Source organism: Vombatus ursinus, unplaced genomic scaffold, assembly GCF_900497805.2.
Source record: "Vombatus ursinus unplaced genomic scaffold, bare-nosed wombat genome assembly UNPS02014778.1, whole genome shotgun sequence".
NCBI classification, from domain to species: domain Eukaryota; kingdom Metazoa; phylum Chordata; class Mammalia; order Diprotodontia; family Vombatidae; genus Vombatus; species Vombatus ursinus.
The window spans coordinates 19393760-19406537 of NW_020954556.1; the positions used below are offsets into that span (position 1 = coordinate 19393760).

The following is a 12778-nucleotide window of genomic DNA, read 5'->3' on the forward strand; positions in this document are numbered from 1 at the left end:
TAGGTGAGTCAAACCACGACTGACTTGACCTCCACGTCCCCTCAGACTTAAATGGAGACAGCCTGGGACCTGGAACCCAAGAGCCTTTGGAATAGCAATGCTTCCACCCCAACGTCTTTGACCATCATCTTGGAGAGCCACCCCTGTGGGGATGCAGTCTGGCCACTGCTCCTGCAGGTGCCACAGTCACAATACCGAAAGTCCTTGTCAAGCAAAGTCTTTGACACTGTCAAACGGTTTTGGTCTTATCAGTGGAAATGCTGGTAAAGAAGGAACATTGAGATTTGCTTTGATCCTGTTCCTTAAGGACCATGGAACCTTGCAAAGAAACCTCCCAGGTATGTTATCTCCCCCATTAGAACGTGACCACCTTAAGAAAGGGCCAGTCTTACATTTGTCTCTCCAGTATTTGGCACAGTGTTTTATACACAGCGAGTGCTTAATAAATGCTTCATTCATTCATTCTCAGCCTTGCTAGAGAGGGCAGCATTTTCTCTTGGCACATTTCCCATTTGAGCTTTCTACTTTGACTTTATCAAAGGGTAAGTAAGTGGGAGGAAGAGAGAACTTACTTCCGTGTTATAGATTAAGTCTGTTGTGTCAGCTTCTTACTTGTACTAACCAGAATATAAGGATAAGCACAGAGTCAGACCTATGGTCCATCTAGTCCATGAGTCTGTCTTTGACAGATCCATCACGGATAGATTCCTCTTCTGAATGTCCATTTCAAAGGTTATAGGGATGTTCTGCAAGTGCCTCAGTTTTTCCACTTTTACTCTGTTATCTGAATTCACTTAAATCTTTTTTTTTTCCAAATTCATTTATCTTTAGTCTTTCCCTGGCAAGAGGTAATATGTTGTAGTGTTAAAAGGACCTGCATTCAAGACCTTACTCTGACATATAACTTTTCAGGGGCCTCAGTCAATTCTCTTAAGACTAAGTGGCAGAGGAATAATTCCTGACTTGCCTGGAGGTTGGGGAGTGGAGAGTTTCATATCAGGAAGACCCCCCCCCCAGCAGGGTGCAATGGAAAGAACTATGACTTTGGAGTCAGAGAATCTGGGTTCAAATCCTAGCTCTGCTAAGATTCTAACTGTGTGACTTTGGGGAAGTAATTTCACCTCTCTGAACCTCCATTTTCTTACCTGTAAAATGAAGGGATCTGAAGAATAAGAATAGCTAGAATTTCTGTTGCAATTAAGATTCACAAAACACTGTACACATTATCTCATTTGATCCTCAAAACAAGCCTGTGAGGTAGGTTTTATTACTATTATTCCCATTTTACAGTTGGGTAGCTGAGGCTGGAAGGGGGTTAAATGACTTATCAGGAGCCACATAGCTAGTAAGTGTCTGAGGCAGCATTTGAACTCGGGTCTTTCTGGCCCTGAGTTCAGGATTTTGTGCATTATACCACATTACTAAGTGAACTCTGAGTTCTTTTCCAGTTCTAAATCTATGATCCTGTAAGATATCTGCATTCACAGATTCAGATTGAACCCCTATGCCCACCACTACCACCAAAAAAAAAAAAAGATTGTTGTTTCAAGGGACATGGTTTAATCTATGAAATATACAAATCCATGTAATAAGAAGCTGTGTTATGACATCATTTTACTCTAATAAAACCTGCCATAATTTGCTAATGGCCTGCCCAGTACTTATCCCTCACAGTGTAAGTGATCCCCACCTTCCCTCCATACACCAAATCTCCAAGTTGACAGGGCAATAGTTTCTATTATTTTCCTGAAACCAAGACTGAATTTACAATGGTAGACAGACTAATGTGGTGGGGAGAGAGGGGTGGTGGTACTGGTGGGAATCTTGATTTCTTGGGTGGATCTTTGATTTCATCAATTTGGATGTTCCCTCCGATTTTGGAGATTTCAGGTCACTCATGCCGGCCCATCTAGTATAATTCTTTTCCATGACCTCCTTAAAGTTTGCCACAGGATGGTCATATGAAGCTCTGGAGGCCCTTCTCACTTTCTCCTGATATTGCAAGGGTACCAGTGAGGCCTTGTTATCCACCTGTCACTTCTTGCTGTTGCTATGTGACTAGCTCAGCTTTCAATATATACTGGTGCAGTCCAGAGGAGAGACGTAGAGGAAAGGAGAAATACCATGGGTACCTCTGTGTGTGTATGTTTATAGTATTCAAGAGGGGAAAAAGGCAGTACTGGGCTATCAGAGGATATTAAAAAAACCCAAACTTTTCCTGCTTTACAAATTTCCATTTTGTTATACCATCTGAGACTTTCTTTTGTGTGTTTCTTTTAGATCATCTGTTTCACTGAAATTTCTAAACCCTCCCTTCCCACCAAAAAAAATCACAAAAAAGAAATTGTGGTGTATAAGAAAATAATTTTTTTCAAAAATCATCTCAAATGTTTTCCCAAATATCCCTTTCTATTTGGTCTTTTTGGGTAGGATTTTCAAATATAACAAAATACTAATAAAAGGTCACAGATAGACTTTGAAAGCTGTAAGAGACCTCAGTAACCATTTGGTAGAACCCATACATGAAAGGAATCCTCACCACAATATACCAGGCAAATGGTCATCCAGCCTCTGCTTGAGGATCTCAAAGATTGGGAACTTGTTCCTCTAGCAGGAACCCCTTTCCTCCGCCCTACCCCTACCACTTTTAGACAGCTTAATTGTTAAGAAGTTTTTTTTTTTTTATATAGAGCCTAAATTTTCCTCTTTGCTCTTGGTTCTGACTTCTGGAGCCAGAGAGAACCAATCTAATACCTCTTCTACATATATTTCTCTTCCAAATACTTTAAAACAGTTGTCCCGTCCCCCTACTTCAGCTGGACGTCTAACATTATAATGTCACAGAGATCAATCCACTGTGATGCTCAAATTCAAAATGTTTCTTTTGGAGTCATCCAAGTGTTCAACCTAAAATCTACCATTGTGTTCCCCAACAGTTTGGGTGAGGGTTAGACGGGATCACTTCTGAGTTCCCTTTCAACCCTTTGAGGTTTCTGACCATTTTTAGAAGAGTTCAAAGCAGTGTTAATACTCACATGAGTCCTCATCTTGGCTGCGGGGAACTTCTGAGACTGGCGGAATCTCAACTGTCCTGACTTCTGCCCATTTTATTGACCTGGAGGTGTAGGGAGTTCCTAACAGAGCTATCTCTTTGACATGCCACAGCAAACGTCTTTATCTCGGGAGTAGGACCCAGAACATGCCATGATATGGCAGAGAGGAATTAGTCACCCTCCCTTCACCACTGTAAATATTACAGGCTTATCAGTGCTCCACCTTCTAAGAGAAATCAGTGTACACCCTTGGCTTCTTCTAATCTTTTCATTTTATTTTGTTCATTGTGTAGGGTGATTATATAAAAGCCTAAGAATTTCCTTCTGCAGCTGTAGAATGCAAGCCCCAAAGGATTGTAGAGACCACCTAATCCGAAGTGACTTGCCCAAGATCACATTCAGCTCATAACTCTGTGATCTTGGGCAAATTATCTCATCTCTGAGGTGATCTCTCTGTCTCCTTTTAGATTACGATCCAAGTATTTCCAAGCTAGCACTTGAACCCAGGTCTTTCAGCACCCACTTTAGGGCCCCAAACTGTTGGGGAGCACAATGGTAGATTTTAGGTTAAACACTTGGATGACTCCAAAAGAAGCATTTTGAATTTTAGCATCACAGTGGATTGAACTCTGTGGCATTATAATGTTAGAAGTCCAGCTGAAGTAGGGGAACGTGACAACTGTTTTCAAGTATTTGAAAGAGAAATATATGTAGAACAGGTATTAGATTGGTTCTCTCTGGCTCCAGAAGTCAGAACCAAGAGCAAAGAGGAAAATTTAGGCTCTATATTAAAAAAAAAAAACAACTTCTTAACAATTAAGCCATCTAAAAGTGGTAGGGGTAGGGTGGAGGAAAAAGTTCCCAATCTTTGAGATCTTCAAGAAGAGGCTGGATGACCATTTGCCTGGTATATTATGGTGGGGGATTCCTTTCATGTATGGGTTCTACCAAATGGTTACTGAGGTCTCTTACAGCTTTCAAAGTCTATCTGTGACCTTTTATTAGTATTTTGTTATGTACCACATTGTCTTGAATTGTGCTAGAACCACAGAATTTGGAACCAGAAGGAACCTTAAATGTCATCTCTTCTTGCCCTCTCAATTTATGGATGAAGAAACTAAGGAACAGAAGGAGGTCACTTATCCTAGGTTGCATAAGTTGGAATAAGCAGAGATGGGATTTGCATCCAGGTCCTTCTACTTCAAATACAGCACTGTCCCCACTGAACCCCGTGCTGCCCCACTTGTAGTCAAAAAGGTCAGAGAATTTCTTCTGCTATCTGTTTCTTTTTCTGAGCACAGGTCGGAGACTAGTGATCCTGAGGATGGATTTTTCCAACCTGAGGTTAAGAGTCAGGTATTGGCCTTTCGAAGGGAGAAGACATCAATAGGTTATTTCTTGAAAAAAGATGCTTTCTGTGTGTACCTGTAAACACGCATATAATACACACATTGTATACATGTATGTTTTATATATACACATTATATACACATATGTGTTATAACTTGATGAGGCTTATGTAACAGACTTTCAGCAAATCACAACAGTAATTATGAGCAAGGTATTAAATGTCATTTTAGTCAGTCTACCATTCACCAAGGGTGGGGAAACTGCAGCCTTGAGGCCACTCCTGAATGGACTATTCATACCTGACTTGTGATAAAGCCTTCTGAGCTCACATTGGTCTGATCAGCTAGAGTTGGGCACACTGTGCCTTGACCCCAACATAGTGATCTCACTTTGGTCCTCTTTGAGAACTGAGGATAATAAGCATTCCCAGCTTGCTACTTTAGAGACTGAGAAATATTCCCCTTTAGTAAGATCCAGGATACTCTCAATTGGTTGAGCTGAGTTATGTCCCTCCCAATGGGACAGCTTCTTCACTCTGTGTTATTTGGTACATATTCTCCCACATATACCTTCTCTGATTTCTGTTTTGCTACAATTTGGATAAAAAGGCTTCTTTGCTGTTCTCTATGTGTATTAATTGTGAAATTGGTATTAGATGGGAAAGAAATCAAGTCTTAGATATAGAGCTTGCCTCCTAAAATGACAAAGCAACCAAAAGATGGAACCTGATCATGTCCCCTAGACTAATAATGTTTATGGGAGCAGATGGATATAATTTTAGTCTGGTATCTTCCTCTCCCTTCGAGGAGAGCAAAGTGGTGGCCGCTGGCCCCAACCTCTTGCTTCCCTTCCTGGCAGGAATGAAAGTCTCCCTTGCAAAAGAGTTGGGCAGAAGAAGCTAGAGATGTCTGTCCTGCCTCTCTTTGAGCTATAAACAAGGCCGGGTCCTTGCCTCTATGTGAGCTTCTCTATAAGTGCAGTTCCATATTCTTACACAAAGAATCTTGCATGTTTTTTACATATGAAAGGAGATATTTTGTTGTGAGACTTTTCCTCTATTGACTAATCAAGAGCTTTTTGATGGTCAATAAACAATAAGCATAGTGAAGTCATATTCTCTATACTTTTCAGTCAGTTGTGTAATGGTAAAGCTACGATAGAATCGAGGAGTATCACTTGTGAAATGCTGCCTATTCTCTGCTTATCAAGCCCTCAATGAGGATGCCCTCAATGTGTGAATATATATATATATATATGTATATATATTAGTCTCATAAAACAATTACATAGATGAAAAAGTAGGCACACAGGCCCAGTTGTTATTTTGGACATAATACTGCTCCTAAATGTTTACCAGCCTTTCCTGCAAGATTTTACAAATAAGTTTATACTCTAAACTGGTATCGCCCTTGGTTGCCCTGTCTCTCTTCCTGGCAGCTAAATTAAGTGCCTTCCTTTTAAGACTATTTTGATCTCCCCATTATGACACTTGATCTACATTGGTTAAACTTCTTATGAAATTATTGTAACTAGTTTATCATTTCTTCAAGCCACATACAATTTTTCACCATCATTAACTCATTTAAATAAATCAGACTGGAATTGTTCTAATTGCACACGATATATTTTTTCCTTCATTTTTATTCTTTTCTCTAAATTTGTACTGATTTTGGTTTTTGCTCCTACAAATTGGTAGTTTAACTATCCATATAATTAACAGTTAATTCAGGAATGATATCCACCTGAGTGATGAATCATTTCCTGTCTACTAAAATTGAGTTATTTTGGCACTGTTTGGTGTTTGCCGTGTCCATTGACTTCTGATTCTAAAATGTGTATGATGGCTAGCTAGCTAGCTAGATTATAGAGCATTTTTATGAACGTGCTAGGCACTGTGCTATAGCCAAGTTATAGATTGTCTATAAATCCTCTTCCATTCCTTATGACTGGTACACATTTTCCAATATATTTTTCATTTCCCTTACCTATTACCACATTTGCACTGATGTCCCCAGATATTATAGCCTATGATTTAATCTGGAGGGTCTTATTGAATTTTATGTAGAATTTCTCTCTTCATTTTCTGAAATAGTTGAACATGAGGGGCAATCATTGTCATCGTAGTCTTTTTTTTTTTTTTTGCAATGTGTATTATGAGCACTGTAACAAAAATGAGCAATAAAAATTCCAGTAATTATGTTTCTTGTTGCCTTTAGATGCACAATAGAAACCATTTCCATCAGCTCTTTTATTAGCCTTCACCAGGTAAAACCTATGAGTGATCTTTCTATTTAGCTGAAACTTCCATTTTATCTATTGGTTTTATTAGAAGTAAAAATGTCAATATAGGATTCCATTTTTTCCAGTTCTATGTCCATTGTTGATTGTTGGGGAAAATCTCATTATCTAGAGTACCAAAAGCTAAGTTAATGTTTATAGATGGCTAAAACCTGTGGGATTCATAGTATCCCATGAATTCTTTTCTCTTATTCTCTTCCCAATCATAGCAAAAGCAAAATGGGGCTGTACCTGACTGAGGATGACCACATTCAAAAAAGTTCATTTTCACGAGGTAAACTGCAGGCGAAAAGCCTTTTTGTCCTTAGCTATGTCAAGCTTTGGATAGCAGACTCAGTCTGCTGCTGGGACCTTATTCAAAACCTTCCCAGTGTGGTCAGAGGGAACAAGAGAACACACATTTATTAAGTACACTCTATGAGCTAGTAGGGCAGCTAAATTGCACAGCAGATAGAATGCCAGGCCTAGAGTCAGGATGATGAGTCTTCCTGAGTTCAAATCCAGCCTCAAACACCAGCTGTGTGACCCTAGACAAGTCATTTAACTCTGTCGGCCTCTGTTTCCTCATCTATAAGATGACCTGGAGAAAGAAATGGCAAACCACTCCAGTATCTTTGCCAAGAAAACTCCAAATTGGGTCAGGAAGTGTCAGACACAACTGAAACTACTGAACAACAAAAATGTGCTGGGATCTATACTAAGAGTTTTACAAATATTGTCTCATTTGATCCTAAGACTGAAAAGAATCTGAAGGATCTTGATCTCTGTTGACATGCCTTCAAGAACCAATGATCACCTTCTGGGGCTATAATAGGGCATTAGAATAGGTCTTTGTGGAGGACACTGTCTATCTTGGCAAAACACACACACACACACACACACACACACACACACACACACACCCCACACCCTGACATCAATAGACCATTCAGCATTGATCTGCTGGCTGGATAGGGGTCATCACCTGGTTTTTCTATTATAAGAGTAATTTCATTTCCCTCAAACAGGAAGATGATGAGACCTGGGATGGCAGTGTCTTGTACCCTTCTATGAGTGGACACTTTCACCAAATCAGTTTGCATTGTATGGATATACATTGTATTTAGAGCAATTTAGTATAAGGTTTGTCTAAGTCTCCTAAAGTCTCAGACCTTATTGACACACGGGGAACAAACAGGAAGAGTCTATCCTTTTAATTGCTCACGATATATTTTTCTCACTTTCTAACTTTGTATGACTGTTGATCTCCAAGTTGATGGTCTAGCTGTACTGATAGACAGAAGAAGAGCAAGGAAAATGGCCCTTTTTCCAAGAGTATTTCTAGTAATAATAACAGCTCACACACTTCCACTTCCATAGGTCTTTAAGATTTACAAAGCACTTTCCTCAAAATAACCCTTGGAGATAAGAGGTATAAGAATTATTATCTTAATTTTACAGATAAGGAAACTGAGACTCAGAGAGATGACGTGACTTGCATAAAGTCATGTAGTTAATAAATGTTGGAACCAGGATTCAGATCCAGATTTCTTGACCCCAAGTAAAGTATTTCTCCTGATCCCCCTCCAGCCCCCAACAATTAGATTGTGAGCTCTTTGAGATCAAGCACTGTCTTTTGTTTCTTTTTGTATTCCCAGAGCTTAGCACAATGCCTTAGATGCTTAGTAAATGTTTATTGACTGACTGACATCACCTAAATCATGGCTTCCTGTAAAATGTCATGGTTATTATAGAACACTGAACTTGAAGTCAAAAGTCTTGGGTTTAAATCCTAAAGTCATCCTGTTACTAATTGTGAATCTTTGGGCAAGTCATTTCTCCTTTCTAACCCCAGATTTTTCATCTGTAAAAAGAGGTGGTTGGAGTAGGTGATTTCTGAAGTCCCTTCCAACACGAGGTGACAAGAAAACCTAGCTATAGGGAGAGACATTGGAGCAAAAAAAAAAAAAAAAGCAATGGATTTGGAATCAGAAGTGAGCGATAGCCTTGGGTCTGCCACCTACAGCTATGTGAGCCAATTCATTTTACTTTTTGCAACCTCAGTTTCTTTATCTGTAACACAGAGATACTTTCACTACCCACCTCCCAGAGCCCACAGAGCTATCCTGAGAATGAAACAAGACAATGGCAGTACGGTGCTTTATGGACTTCAAAACCTTATGTAAATGTCATTCAATTTTTCTGGCACTGAGTATGTAGAACAGGACTTACGGACTTGTATACTATGTGGTGTCAAACTCAAATAGAAAGCAAAGGAGAGGGCACTAGACAGTACATAAGGATCCTTGTGGGTGCATAGTAGCTTAGAAAACCACATGTTAACGTTTTCTATGTTCTATTGTATTTTTATTTATTTTATTATGTATTTCCCAATTAAGTTTTAATCTGGTTTGGTTGCACTCTGGAGTGTTTCTGGACAGCTCCACGAGCTACCTGTTTGCACCTTCAGTGTAAAAAATTGTGATTTTCGAAGAGTTTCGATGGATGTTACCTTAAATTAAGTGGCAGGTGGAATTCTCTGAAATGGATCCTCACAGCCATAGCAATTATCAAGCAATTGACATGTGTTTGTTAAGAACTTACTATGTGGCAGTGCTGTTGCTAAGTGCTGTGGATACTAAGAAAAAAAGTCCTTGCCCTCAGTAAGCTTATTTAGATATCCTTTGGACTACCTGTCCTGTGAGGTCCCTTCCAGCTCTGAGATCCTATAATTTTCAGTTTTCCTCCCTGAAAAGCCCAGGTTTACATTGCTACACATTGCATTTATTTTATCCCCTTCACACAGACATGAACCATGACTACATTTTATTTGCGTGTACTTTGCATTCCTTACGCCACAGTCTACATGTTGTACATACTTGTATAAATAAATGCCTTGTCTCCTCTGCTCAACTGTAAGCTCATTGAGGGCAGAGATCATGGCCTGCTCATCTTCTATACCTAACATGGTAGCAAGTATCTAATAAATTGAATGTTGAGATGGAAAGAAAATGTAAATTGAAGTCAAGCAGCCTGGGTTTGAATTCTCTGCTCAAATGCTCTAATGCTAGAGCATATTTCTGTCATGTGGCTAGCAATAGCTAATCAAATCACTTTAACTCATCTAAGCCTCAATTTTCTAATATGTAAAATGGGGATAATAAATGCTGGCACCAAGTAAGTACCAGGGATGTTGTAGGTAGAGTTCTTTAAATCATCGAATTATTGTTATTGCATTTATTGTTTTCATATTGTTATGAATGCTATTTTTATTGTTATCAATTCTATATGGACAACTTTTCAACTTAAAATGGTACTGGGAAACAAAATTAGCAGAAAAGTTACAGAGTTTTTTTGAGGCAATTGGGGGTTAAGTGACTTGCCCAGGGTTACACAGATAGTAAGTCCTGAGTCCAGGGCCAGTGCTCTATCCACTGCACCACCTAGCTGCCCCTAGATTATTTTTTTTAAAGAGGCTTTTTGTATATAGTAGTCTCGTTTCAAAAGGCCTGTCCATGGTGTCTTTGACTCTATATAATAATAATTTTGGTTCTAATAAGAGTCTACTATTTCAAATTATTCAGATATATTTAGTCATACTTCAAAGTTCATAGTTTCCTATAACTTTTAGCTTTCTTCCTTATTACTCTCTAGTTTGGAATCCACATGACCACTCCACTAAAAGCTATTCACCAGTGAATTCCTCCCCTGCTCCTGCCAAAAAGCAAAACAAAACAAAAACACACCAAAATCAATATTGTTCAATTGTTTTCAACTCTTTGCCATCCCATTTGGTGTTTTCTTGGCAAAGATACTGGAATGATTTACTGCTTCCTTCTCCAGCTCATTTTACAGATGAGGAAACTGAGGCAAACAGGGTGAAGTGACTGGCCCAGAGTCACACAGCTAGGAAGTGTCTGAGGCTGGATTTGAACTCAGGAAGATGAGTCTTTCTGACTCCCAGCCCAGCACTCTATCCACTGTGCCACCCAGCTGCCCTCTTTTTCTCTATTTGATCACTGCAGTATGGGCTAAGCAACCCCCATCTCAAGGTCTTTTCCACTCTTGCCTTCTGTAATTCTATGTTGTCCTATGATCTGCTCCTTTCTCTAGTTCCTTTGCTAACTGCTTTTCCTCCTCCATTAACTACTGATGTCTTCCACTCACCTTAAGATTTTAGTCCCCAACCTTTAGACTCTTTTCTCTCCATATTCTCTTTCCTTCTGAGAATGTGTCCATTTCCCGGGCTTCAGAAACCACTCCAAAGTAAAGGATCTCAAAATCTCAATTCCTGGCTCTGTTCTGTCTCCAAAATCCACTATCATTTCAACAACTACCTCTTAGACTTTTCCAATTCTATATTCCTTTTTCACTTTAAGTCCAACATATTCAAAAGCCTCACCACCTTTGTATTAGATTGTGAACTCCTTGAAAGCAAGGACTTTTTTTTTAACCTTTCTTTGTTTTCCTAACACTTAGTACAGTGCCTGGAACACAGTAGGCACTTAATATATGCTTGCTGACTTGAATTTTCCCCCCAAAGAAAGATGCATGTTCATAATGAGAATTCTACCAAAGTGGAAAATGTTACTTTGGGAAGCAGGGGGCTCTTCTTTATTGGAGGTCTTCAGGGCTCTCCTATCTGAAGTTTCCTATTTCAGTCACCTTACTCTCCAAACACCCAGGTTCAATGCTTCTTTGATTTATCTTTCATATTCTACATCCTGTTAGCCAATAAACCCTGTTCTGTTGGAAATATTAAAGCCCTTTGGAGTTTCCTTCTCCTTTCTTTTTCTTTTTCCTCTCTTATCTTTCTTCCTCTCTGCCTCAAAACATAGCTTGTATCCACAAATTTCCACCTCAAAATGTCCATCATTTCACTCATTCTTTCTTTTTTCTCTCTACCCTCAGAAGAGATATTTCTACTTTGGAGACAGGAAAACATGGATTCAAGTTCTGCCTTTGACATGAATTATCTGTGTGACCCTGTGCACGTGACAGCTTCTCAGTGCCCTCAACAAACCCTCTAAGGCTCTAAATTACAGAGCAGTTACCAATCTTTGTCAATGCAGGGGGTTTCCAAATGGGAAGTTCCCCACACTGATGAAACCGCAGGTACTTATCTCTTCCTTCACCTTCCCCCCAAGCCCCAATATTTGCGCATGGTGCTGTGCCAGATCTGGGGATTCAGTGACGAATGAAACGCTCCCTGCTCTTAAGGAGAGTACATTAATTCCAAATACTTTTGAGGGAGGCAGTGACAGCTCAAGGAATCAAAAAAGACTTCATGTGATGCTTCAGGTGAGCTTTGAAATAACCTGTGGATTTCCAGAGGTGATGAGAAGAGGATGCATTCTAGGCATGGAGAAGAGCCAGTGAGCAGGCATAATTGGAGGTTGGCTATGTACTACTGTGTATGAGAAACAGAAAGAAAGGCAGCCCATAGCGTGCGTGCAGGAGAGTAACAGATAATGAGGGTAGAAAGGCACACCTAGATTAAATATAAAATGCAAAATTATTGCTGATCCCCATTGGTAGAAGCACATGCTTAGGGACCCTAGAATCTATGAAGTCTATTTTTCCTCTCCCTCTCTCCAACAGATGAGGAAACTGAGTCACAGAGAGGTTAAATGACTTGCTGAGGATCACACAGCTAGTGTCTGAGGCAGGATTTGGACTATGATCTTGATTCCAAGTCTAGCACACTATTCACTACTCCATCTAGCTGTCCATGAATTTTCTCATATAGAACTCTTTTCTCTAGTGAAATCAAAGATCTGGACTAGAAAAAAAATCCAACAAAAAGGCCCAGCTCATTAAAGTTATGTTCAGAGAAGATTGTTCACTTGCAAAATGTCCTTCTTCATCATATTTTGTAGTGTTTTGTGGTAGTACATTAAGCCCTAGGAGGCCAGCAACTAAGCTTTAAACAGATTTTGTATCACTCCCAGGGTCAAGCTTTTACATTCACTTTGGTGAGTGAGCAAAAGAACAGCTGATTAAATGAGCTGAACTAGAATGTAGCCCTCTATAATAGTATTCTTCAATTTTTATAATATAATATAATATAATATAATATAATATAATATAATATAATA

At 39.3% G+C, this 12778-nt stretch overlaps 1 protein-coding gene across 2 annotated transcripts in view; it reads left to right on the forward strand.

The window, feature by feature from the left end:
- The first annotated feature begins 95 nt into the window (after positions 1-95).
- LOC114045541 (gastrokine-1-like) overlaps positions 96-12778 on the forward strand; it is a 27432-nt gene continuing 14749 nt past the window's right edge. Inside the window, exon 1 of one of the 2 annotated variants that reach the window (XM_027865616.1) lies at positions 96-338. In XM_027865616.1, coding sequence (XP_027721417.1) covers positions 312-338 — 27 coding nt within the window. In that variant the 5' untranslated portion in view covers positions 96-311. Of the gene's footprint in view, positions 339-11937; positions 11982-12778 lie in introns of those variants that run through there. The other variant, XM_027865617.1, reaches the window with a different exon arrangement.